Here is a 12,504-nt window from a genome sequence, read left to right on the forward strand (position 1 = left end):
AACATACCTAACCTGTGTATACATCAGCACAACACTTGATAATCTCAAGACTGATCCAGTTTGTAGCCCTTCTGGAGCTTTCAGTCATATCACATGACTACCATTGTAAAGAGACAATGTTTAGGCAACATGAACAAGATGTCCTCCAAATTATAATCCCTCAGGTTTTTCATGTACTATAAAATTTCAGTTGAGATAGTACTAAGCTGCTTAGATCACACATACAAATATAAATGTTTAAACTTTTGTCATTACGGAGATGCTACACATCGTTAGATTCACAATTCAATCGTTCAGTTCATTTAACTGAAACCATGAGCACCAAAGAAGACATTAATTCATTCAGATTAACCGGCCTGGCAAACAAGAGAGATAAAAAAAAGTTACTGACTTTGACTCCCCACCTCTAAAGCAGTCATGAAATTCGAATATATATCTGTTAGGGACTAAACAGTGAGGCAACAAGGACACAGGAGTCACTGACAAAATCATGGGTTTTTATTTACCCCCCCACCCCCACCCCCCACCCCCCAAAAAAATGACTTTTCAAAATGGCACACGAGGGAGTATGTATATGTATATGCCAAATAATACACAAGGGGCAACCAAAATGTACGGCAACAACAACTAAACACAAAGCAAAACTAACTAAACCCAAATCCCCCCATGACCCAGCAGGACATGGTCTGGTCCAATGAGTTGGCGCCAGGATTTGAGTCCTCAGTCCTCAGCCCTCAGCCACACCTTTTGCTTGACCAGGAGGGGACCTTCCAAACAACCACGGTACCTCAAAGACAAAGAAACAGATTATTAATATCAAACAGTTTGCCTGTGTAACCCTACAGTGCTAAAATGTGTACACTTAAATTAAACAATGTCAGGTTGTCAATCAATGTCAATCAAAGTTTGTTTGCTCCCTAAGTGCGGTTCATTTGGGCCGGTGTGAACACAGCAGTCGCACTCGGGTGTGCACCAAAACAACCTGACCAAGATCCTTCTTGAAGAGGTGGTCTCGGTCAGGTTACATACTAACTCTGGTGCAGTTCGTTTGTGGTGAGAACGTGTTCTGACCTCGATCCGAACCAACTGCAGTCACATGACACATTGTTTGGGTTAAACATGAGCATGTTACAGTCCTGGAGGATCATTAATGTGCGCCTCCTCCTGTACTGCCTTAATATGCACATTCATTTACTTCCTGGATTTTTCTTGCTGTAAATTCTGACCAATCAAGATCAGCTTTCTTGCACAAGGCATTTTATCTGGTCCGCTTGTAAAGGGTCAGATCTAATCAATGATTTGTAACTGACATGTTATAGCCTAATCTATATACAAGTAATATTCATACCGTCTTAAATAAGTAACTTTATAATATTCCCCACCTTTGCTGAGCAAATGTTCTGTGTGAAAGGGATTAAAGACCTGTCCCATATATACACCTGTCCCAAATAGAGTTGGGTTGAGTGATTGAAGCAAATAATTACCTGGGCTATTAGTTGAAGTTTTACGTCATAATCCCCATTTATGATACTGTTTATGTTCTGCCTTTCTTCAGCAGTAGCCATTCGATGTATTTAAATTGTGCAATCACCTCTCTATATAGCAGTTTTCATTGTTAGTGGCAGACCCTGCCATTCAAATGGCCTATGTTTGCACAAAAGGATTTACAATGGATAATGCAGCATATAGCACCACCGACCGTATATGTATCTCAATAAGTGTATTTAAATGGATGTGAATAACCCATTTATCATTGGTTTTTGGAGTGTTCTGTTTGTGTCTGAGCATGTAAACACCATGTATCGTTTTCAGAAACCCAGATATGCTACCTGGAGCACTGAAGAAACTGGAATACTGTTGCATGTGACGTAACAGAAAGACAGACAATAGTGGTAGAAGACACAGAGTTTTGTCTTTCAGTTAAAAGCCTGCATGTCCCTATCCACTGCTCCTGTGTCCTACGCAGTGATAGTTACAGTGACAGGCTGACAGCGGTGTGGAGGACGGTGTTATAAGAGTAGAGTCACTGTTTTGAGCAATAACGTCAGCTCAGTATGGAGCATGTGTGTGTGGCTGAGACACAGAGAGGGAGTGACGGAGGATGAGCTCAGAGCAGGCAGCTGTTGGCGATCGGAGCAGAGAAGAAATTAACAGTTGTCATGTGGTAGTAAATGTACAGTAGGTTTGTTTGTTTGTGTGAATATCACAGCGCCTGGGCAGATAGACCTCAGTTATCAGTAACAGGGTCACTAGTATTTTTCATGTATACTGAGAATATGACTAACATATAAATGTGATCATAAACGCGATGGGCCTCATAAACAGGTTATCCATGTCCATGTAAACGCTCTCACTGTTCACTGTACACTCTCCTAACACTGCATCACACGTGTACTGAAGGTTCCCTGTGGAGTCTTTGACATCCAGCAGCGCTGAGTGGGTCCCCACTTTCTTTATCTCATGCACACACACGATGCTATACATGCACACACACTGCTGCAAAGTCCTACAAATGGTGTCACACTATTCCACTGATGTACAAGACAAGATATGATGTACAACACCAGCAAAGGCGCACAAGAAGAAAACTGCTCGCAAGTTAACAATGATGTAAACGATTCCGGATTTAGAATACTTATAAATGTTTCATGAGGAAAAAAAAAAATACATTCAGCTCGGTTGTCAGAGCTCAAGGATACACAAAACGAATTTAGGTGAGTAACAGTGAATGTAAACATTAGTTTTGACTACTTACAAGAAAACTCTACAGGGAGTCTTTACGTTAGTGCTGACCCAACATTTACTGCTGCTGCTGCTGCTGCTGCTTCACATCAAAATAATTTGCAGAACACAGAACTAGATGTAGAAATTAAATGTCATTTTTTTCCTCTGTGGATTTAGTGACAGAGTTCTTTAAAACAACCTGAGTTTGTTTGGCTGTGCTGTAAACAGGCACACCAGTGGCTTTCCTCAGATCTTGAAAGTGTTTTAAATGTGCATGTGAACATGTAGGATTCCATGACAACGGGCCAAGGACCACATGTGATATGATCAAAAGCTCCAGAATGTCATAAATCAGTTCAGGAAGGAGCCAAATGCAGAGCAGGAGGCAGGTTAAGGGTTAAACAAAAGGCAAGCTTTAATGCTGATGAAAATCCTCGAAACATGCAGGCAACAATACACAAAGTCCAAAAGAAAGGAGAACCAAAACTATACTGAAACAAAGCAGAGGCCTGTACTATGAAGCAGGATTTGGAGCAGTATTTGCGACGTAACTTCAGGGTTAACTCTGGGTTTTCACTACTACAAAGCTGGTTCTCTTTTTACCAGGATAAATCACCATGGTAACTGATGCTGAACAGCTAACCTGCTCCAGAGCAGAGTAACTTCAGAGTATCAGACCACAACCTGTCAACAGCCCAACCTCTCACTAATCAGATTACTGAAGAGTAAAGTATCCATGGACAAAAATGTGGAGTCTCAGATAAAAAAAGAGTAGCCTATATGTTGTTATAGATCAGTAGAATCATTTAATTGTTCCAGGGCTCTATTTCCACTGGTTTTAAAACAGAGCTTCTAACAAGCATATCATTTACAACATTTAACACGGTTTTATCAGTACTTTATCTTGTTTATTTTAGTCCGCAGTGATAGTGTTGCTATTTTACACTCTGACTCTGTCACTGCAGCTCAAAATAACATGAGACACCTACCTGTATGTGATAAGAACTAGGAAAAACAGATAATATTTTATTAGGAAATTAATCCACACACTGTTAATTGGCTCCTTACTATAAATGGAACATTTCGGTCAGCTAGACCTCATCAGTCACTAAATAGGCTGCATTTCCACCCGTTACTGCAGCAGCAGAAACAGTCCGGTGTTACTTTAAAGTGTTTGTGTGACATATTCAGAGTAGTTTTATCATTATCCAATGAAACAGCAAAAAATACTCTATACTGATGTCACAAATAGCCCGGTGATACCTGCACGTAACTTAAGTCTCTGGTGATGGTGTATTTTTGGAAAGTATCGTTTACATCCCACGCTATTGACATTTTACTGTCTCGCAGTCGCAGACACTTTCGGTGTCCTTTCATCTCATATCATATGATATGTCAGCCAGTGTTAGGGTTAGTCAAACCAGATAACTAAAAGATACCCTGGGTAAGCTGAGCTGGCTTTGTGGCACAGGCCTCAGGAAGAGACAACTCCATGAACACAGATTAACTGACCGAAAACTAGGGGAAACACACAGGTATATATACACCGGAAACTAATCACAAGAAGGAGACATAGCTGGAGTAGGTCGACATGGGCAAAAGGAGGGAAATGGGGATTGGCTAACAACGAGGGTGTGGAGGGGAACACGAGGGTGGAGCAAACAAGACTAATACAGAACAGGTGTGAAGTGAAGACTCTGGGAACAGGGAAGGACTAACGAGACAGGTGTGACAGGAAACACACAAAGACAGGAAGTAAAACCAGACATGACACGTGAGGAGAGAATCTACAGAATACAACAGGAAGCAGATTAAACATGAATTAATAACATGAAACAAGGAACACAAACAGAAAACTCCCAAAACAAAGTCCACAGTCAACAGAATATAGACAAAAACCCAGGATCATGACACAGAGCTGCCACTTAATTGACCCTGTTGTGAGATTATTTTGTCAACTTCTTCTTCCAGTGTCTAAAACGTTTAAGCTCAAGTCTCAATATAGACTTTGCTACTTCCACTTCTTCAATCAAATGTTCATTTCAGGTGCTGCAGTTGTGATGAATAGCTGATACAAAAATAAAAAGCGGCATTAATAATTCTGGCCCCCAGATATCACCTGTAACGGTATGCAAATAAACTTGAAATGTCACCAGCTGAGGATGTGGTGTTAAGCCAGCTGTGAATGGATATTTGAGATATTAGTCCCTGGATAGATTAATGAAACATGTCGGTACTTTTGATAAAATCCAGAGAGGGATCATGTTGAGATAAAATACTGAATCTGCGTCATGTGTAGGCTGCATGAATCATATACATGATTCATCGCAAGAAATGTCATGGCATGGACACTTTCAGAGATGTAAAATAAGGTAAATCCATTTTGTGGAGGCACAGGTGAAAGAGCATTCAGGTCTCATCTTTCAGCTCAAAGTACAAACTTTGTTAATACTAGAGGAGGGCTCAGAAAGGAACAATTTTGTCTTAAAATATGTGGTCATGCTGGGAATTCTAGTAATGTTGGTTTGTAATGACTGCAGCAATTTACATTGCTCTTTATTAATTTAGGCCCGCTGCCATGGCGCTCAAGCACCACTGACAAGAGAGATTCAGAAAAAAAATGAAAACATTTCTATGAATAACACAATTTATTCCATAAATGATAGGCTGTGAAATATGGTGCATACCACTTCAGAGCCATCAAAAGGAAGCTTCAGGGAGAAACTGCATGAGGAGGCATTATCAGGCTTGTCAGCACGGCCTGTCTAAAATAAATACCATTTGCATCTTTCTTCTATTTATCATCTGTTGCATTATGCCTGCTGTCCTCTCTTGCTGCTGATTAAATTTCCATTAGCCATGCTTACTAGTTGTGCTGGGGAGGGAGCTCCTGAAAAATGCTCTTTGAATGTGATTGCTGGGAGAGAGTCGAGGTTGGGTAATGACACGGTGGCATGATTATTTTTTGGGGGGATATGCACCGTGTGACAGCGTGTCTTTTTCCAGTGCATTTCTGGCTTCTGTCTTGGAGGCTGGCAGGAGCAGAATGGAAATGCAAAGAAGGAGACTCCACGAGATTGAAGGGGTGGAATAGAGAGAAGATGGGCGTTTCAATCGAAATGAAAACATCTTTTTGCATACTCCATTCATGTATTAAGATGGGAACCACTTCTAACCAAAAATAATCTCTCAGGAAGTGTGTAAGCCCTGCGTCTGTATTTAACCATAAACATTTAATGCACCTAAAAATTCTCTGTTTAACTCATGCTTAAATTCATGATGCACATTTTCATATCAATACTGTAGATGGTAAGTCAATGTGGACTCAGTTAAAGGTCCAGCATAATCACCTGAAAATAAGAACCATTATGTTTTTGTTACCTTAGAATGAGCCATTTATATCTATACAGAGAGCGGGTCCTTGTCCAGTAGCCCAGAATGGACAAACCAAACACTGGCTCTAGATGAGGCCACATTGGCTGTGGTAGTTAGCAGCCTATCCACAACGAGCAGTCGGAAGAACACTGTTCAATTTAATGTGAAGCTTCACACATTTTTTTACTGGTTTAAATCACCGTCACAGTTTGTTTTGGACAGCGAATAATTCAGCTCCTGGTAAAAAACCTCCTGAACATCTGGATTTTAAAGCCCTGTTTCCACCAAACACTTTCGGTATGGTACCTTTGGAACCAAAAGTAACCCTTCAGACATGGTACCTAGACCCCAGTGTTTCTACCGCAAACAGTAGTAAAATGTGGGCGGGGTTGTTGTCACTCACTGCTCTGTCCAGCACTCACTGTATTTCCTCATTATCGGTGACACATTTTCTAAACCAAAATCAAACAGGCTGCAGTGTGAGTCTCTACTGACCAATCAATGGACTGCACTGTTCACAGCTCCACCTTTTAGTACCAGATCTGTGTGCTAGGTACCCCAACAGGGGGCTGACCAAAAATGGGGACGATACAGAACAGTTCCATTGGTACCATCCACAACTTCTGACAGTGGAAATGGGAAAAAAGCGCACTGAACTGAACTGAACTGTACTATACCTGTACCTGCTTGGTGGAAACAGGGCTTAAGTTGACAAAGAAAAAAGGTGAGCACACTTTAGCATGTGGTGGGCTAGTGACCCATCTGCAACAAGCCAAACAGCGATGGAGAAACATTCATTTGTAACGTAAAGCTACTTCCCTCTGTGTTTTTACCAGTTTTAATTAACTGGTCCATTTGTTTTAGAGAGGAAGGAGACCTCTGTGGATAATTCAGCTCCTGGTAAAACCCTCCTGAACAATGAACACTGAAGGACTCCCTAACCAGGAGTTCACACTTGGCACATGGGAGAAGTTTGCTAGATGCCACTAAATCCCACACACTGTTCCTTTAAATTTGTTTATTTGGCCTAAAATCATAAATGTATCTTCCCTTATACTCTTGATAAATGCATGGATTCTGTGTTATGTGCTTTTAGCACCAACAATAGTTTATTTGGACTAAAAAGAAGAAGACAAAGAAAGTTATAATTAGCTGCAAAAGACAGAAATTGTGTCAGAAACTCAAATTTAATCAACTGGAAATCAAAAAACAACATGTGGTCACAGGAAAAGTGCTGTGTAAAAACATGGAACTAACGACCATCTTAAAGAAACAACAGATGAAGACCTTCAGGAAGAAGTCATGGGTTTACGGAGGTATGGAGTTGCAGCTTTCTCTAACTAGCTGCAGCTCTCCTTGGTCCCCTTAATGGCTAGCTGGATTGATTAGTGCAGGGAGGATGGGCGGCCGTGCGGCCTGCTGCCTCATTACTCTCAGTTTGCAGGTGTTCTCGATGCTTCGGTGCCCCTGCTGCCTTGGCACAGAGAAGACAGAGGACAGAGACCAGACCCACCTCGTTCATCTTGCGCCGCTGTGATGGAGGTCATGCAGGAAAGCACTCTTGCTCAGAATAAGTCGCTGGGAGTGACAGATGGAGTTGCAGAATGGGAGGGGAATCAGCTCAGCCTCAAAGTGTTTCATTTGTTTTTCATCTCAGGAAGGCGGCTGCAGGCACACTTTTGATGACAGCACCCGCCAGGCTTACTTTTATGGTTATGTAAGGCACCCTGACTCTGTGTGTTTGAATTTTACTACATCTTGATGAAACTGCAAATATGTGTGCTGATTGCGTGTTTATTGTACGGTTAGAACGGCGCAATATGTCTACGCCTTGGCATGTTTACTTTGCGAGAGAATTGCGGCAGAATAGCTGCGGTGGCCACATAATGAACATAAAAATAACGCACTCGTGTCATTTTATCAAGATGAATTGAGATGTAGAAGAATGCAAAATGTACTCATGTACTCGCACATGATGGAGTCTTGAAATAGGGGCCTGGGGGGGCAAAATAAAAAACATAAACTCGTCATGAAAAAATGTACGAGTATTGGTGTGAACCCTCTTATGATAATGGCAGGGGGTCCACATAAAGATACCTATGTAGATGTTAACATGCGCATACATGATGTACTGCACGCATACTCGTATATAAAAAGCACAACCAGTGGATTTTATGGTGAAACCAAGCGGCAACCTCACATGACCTCAATGCATAAGTGCTAAAAACTGCAGTTCTTTGCATGGCCACTCGAGGCAGGCTCCAGAGGGGAGTCAATCCCCATAAACCCCCATGTTAAAATGCCCAACTCCACAGCAGAAATAAACATGTTAACAGCCTGGAACAAAAACAGTTTTGGTCTCTATAACCAATTTATCCATTCATGACAAATGTACAGTGGGTGAATCTTTATATAACTCAACCATTTAAATTTTACCAAGGCTTGACAGATTGTCTGTGGGGCATCTCTCGTCCAAATATGATCACTTCTGACGCCAAATATCCAAAATAGCAGTAGCTGAAAGACCAAACTCAAGGCTTCAAAATGGTAGCTCACAAACAATGGGTGATGTCCAGTAGCTACATCCATTATTTAGTACAGCCTATGGTTAATACACATCTCAATAAGGTTATAATCTGGGATTATTCTCTGGGACAGATGTCATGATTGGAGCCCATCTGTGGAAAAAAAAAGGTCAATTTAAATGCTGTCCTGTTTTCCATTATATACAGTGTACTTGTTTAAGTCTTTCCTTAATGTCTGAGGGCTCTAGTTTCGCAGACCGGGCAAGGCAGGGGTGCAGCGCACCTGCGCTTCGCCAACTGGGTGTGGCCAGGCAGATTTTGCAAGTTTGGCACACCGTGCGCCCTGGCGCAGCTACTCCTCTTTCCCACCTCTGTCCCTCCTACCTGCGCAAGTCGGAAAGAGGGAGGAGAGAAGGCGTGGAGTGGGTTTTACACACATCACACCAATCAAATGAGCCCCTCTCCTCACCCTTAAATGCGCCGCGCGAAGGCGTAATGAGAGTTTACTCAATTCGCCATGGCAGAAGAGAGCAGCAGCGTCAGACGGCCAAACTTCTCCCAGGAGGAAACTGATGTTTTGGTCCGGGAGGTCCAAGCTCGCAGTGTCCGAATATATGGAACTGCGAGCAGACCTCCACGGGCTGATGATGCAAAGGTAGCCTGGGAGGAGGTCACCACAATTGTAAATCAATGTTGCGTTTCTCTCGTGCGCGCGCGCTCTCTCTTTCTCTCTCGCAGTCTCACTCTGTTTCTTTTCTTTTGACTTTTCTAAGATGACAGATGCTGAATATATACTCCCTATCTGATGCTGTGGCTGTTTGTGGTTGGCTGAGAGGGATGTGAACTCATTAGTTTGCAGCTGTGTTAATCAAATCAGGTTGGGTTTCCATTACGCGTGCCAAACGTGCCAAACGGTGTGCCAATCCCCTTTGATCTGACATCAGATGACGGGACAGTCGATATAGAGATACATTTATGTGCTGATTGCAGATAGTTGCATTGAATAGTGTTTATTTGGGTATTTATTGCATCGTTAATGTGCCTGACATTCTGGAAACCTGCCTGTGAGGTTTTGGTGATGGTCAGCCGGTCAGCCAATCTTCGGCTTACACCAGCTGTGCTCCGCCTGCGTTGACAGTAGACCTGGTTTTAGCTGGCGAGCTTTTAGCGCACCTTCGGTGAAGCCTTTTGGCACGAAACTGTCACTGCGCCAAGCTGGATCTGTCGACACCTCCCCCTGCTGCGCCGCCACACCCATCTCAGCGCACCTCAGTCTGCCAAACTACCAAACTGAGCGTGCCTCGGGGTGCGCTGCTTGAAACTAGCTCTGCGTGGGGTTCGCCACCCTGCGCCACCCTGCGCTGCGCCGGGAAACTAGAGCCCTGAGTGTGATTGGTTGTTTTTGTAACCAGCAAAGAGTTTTTATTTTCCTCACAAATAACTAAACAGTTTGTTGAAATATAGTCTTTGTTTACACAAGAGAGTGCAGCTACTGTTCCTCTTAGTATAAAGTAACACACCAGTATTTAACCTGTTTTTGATGTCAGCGTGTCTGCTTTCTCAGTCACCAGTGTTGGGCAACTTACTCTCAAAATGTAATATATTACCTATTACTAGTTACCTTCATTTGAAAGTAATAAGTTACTTAAGCATTATTACACAAGAGGGTGTGCTTTAATGTCATTTGTGGCACTTCAGTCAGAACCAAGGGGCTTGCGCTGAGGTCCGTACACATCACTGAGGTGTCATAAATGACATTAAAGCACACCCTCAAGTGTGATTTTGCAATTATACAATTATTACCAACAACATAAAATATATAATCAAAATGTTATCATGTTCAGGGGGAAATTATCTCTCAAAATTAAAAACTTTTTGTGACTGTTGTTTCCATGGAAATACACAGGGTCTGACTAATAACTGAAAAACAATCGATCACGTCAGTAGTAAATGAATGGCTCATTCATGACATACAGTGGTTACCACTTTGTATTAAAATCCCTAGCTTATACTAATAATAATGTGGTGCTATAGATCAATTTAATAGCCTGGACCATTAAAAATAAATGAATACCCTTGGACACAGGGAGGGTCAGGCAGAGGATCAAAGTCTGACCAATTCTGAGATCTGGATCAATATTTGTGGGCCTATGATATGAAACACAATAAACAAATATTGAGGTTAGCACCACAAACGGAATGGCGTGCGAGTAAGTCACTATGACAAGTGTGAATTAATACACCGGAGATGCTGGTTCCTGGTGTGCCTTCAGCTACAACAGCATTGGAGAGAAAGTTTTGCATAAGAACGGGACTGTGTGCCAGTGTTGCTCTGCAGTTGTAGGGGATGTGAATGGAAACACATCCAACATACAGGCGACTAACATCACCCAGATGTGCCGATCACAGGGATTAGGAAAGCACAAATGGCAGGCTAGCTCCTTATCTGTGCTACTTTCTAGCAGCCTTAGGACGCAAAAGCAGAACGGGATACATTGTAGATGTTTCGGGTGTATTAATAAAACACACTGAATATGATAACACACAGTGCGGCATGACCCAGATGTGCCGATCACTGGAACCCTTTTATAATGTAGTCTGTAATGACGTGACACAATGCACTGGTGGAAGTAGAGCAGTGTGGATCAGTGTGGATAAATAGATGAAAACAATTAACAGTTTATTTCGGATGATACCGCATTATGTGACATTGTAAGTGTAATAATATTAGCCAAACATCCTGTTGGTAATACATTATATTACTAAGTTACTGCTAAAATGTAATATATTACTGTGACGTGTTACCCCCAACTCTGGTGCTCACAATCTCCCTTTAATTAATGTGGATGTCAAATGTTTTAAATATCAGCCATTGTTGAAGACAGAGTGTTTCTGCTGCCTGAGTTGAGTCCGGTAACTCATTCCACCACAGAGACGAGAACGCTTTGCATTGAGGTTATTAACTTTTTGTTCATTAGCAACGTTTTCTAATTATGTGATAAAAAACCTAATCAGGGCAGCATTACGTTTCTATCAAAGCGTATTTGCTGTTGCAAATTAGTGGTATACACGCGTCATTTCTAGGAGTCAGGGGTGTTAAAGTGCCTATTTAAATGTCATCAGTAGAGGTATCCGAAATAAATGCAAAACAGCACAGTTGTGTTCTAACACACTGCTGCATCAAAATCCGAGGGCATAACGTCCAAACGGGCATCCAGCTCGTCACAGTCGTCCTAATTGCCATGTTAGAGCGGGGATCTGCCGAGACACAGCGCTCATTATTCTCACTTTTATTTCACAAATACTTTGCAGATTCTTCTTTCCTGACTTCAGCTGCCGTCACTTATTGTTCCATCTCAGAGCAGAGTAGTTCTGGATCATAAACTCCATCTCCTCACATTTGCATATTCTCTCCAGAGCCGCAATGTCTGCACTTGCCTCAGCTGTCTCCTCAGGTGAAAGGGTAGACCATCACATTAAAAAAAAAAAATACTTTCAGGCTATGCCGATTGCAAGAACACTGCAATTAAGCAATGTGACCAGACCTGTTGTTTAAGTCTCTTGAATTTACGCAGGTTATTGTTGTGCGGTGCATTATCTTGACAATCTCAGTGGGCTTTAATTATTGGAACACTTAAAGTGTGTTGTAGAGTTCATCAGTGCTCTGTAACACTCAACACAGGGCTGCCAAGACAGGAACGAGTAGGTGGGCGGGGGGGCAATTAGAGTGTAGAGCAGCTTCCACTCAGCTCTCGTCCCAGAGGAGTTCTGTCCTCACATTTTGGTTCCAGTCAATAATTCAGCCACTGGGTTTAACCATTTGTCATCATATCAAACTCCCCATCGCCGCTGTGACTGGCTTTTAGAGGGGCTGGAAAGA

General features: G+C 42.2%; 1 protein-coding gene across 1 annotated transcript in view; it reads right to left on the reverse strand.

Annotated features, from left to right (window-relative positions):
- Positions 1-580: 580 nt before the first annotated feature.
- The window catches only part of negr1 (neuronal growth regulator 1), a 190,829-nt gene continuing 178,905 nt past the window's right edge, over positions 581-12,504 (reverse strand). The window contains exon 7 of the mRNA XM_050055376.1: positions 581-787. Within this exon, the coding sequence (XP_049911333.1) occupies positions 735-787 (53 nt within the window). The 3' untranslated portion in view covers positions 581-734. The remainder of the gene's footprint in view (positions 788-12,504) is intronic.

Source organism: Epinephelus moara, chromosome 10 (genome assembly GCF_006386435.1).
Source record: "Epinephelus moara isolate mb chromosome 10, YSFRI_EMoa_1.0, whole genome shotgun sequence".
NCBI lineage: Eukaryota > Metazoa > Chordata > Actinopteri > Perciformes > Serranidae > Epinephelus > Epinephelus moara.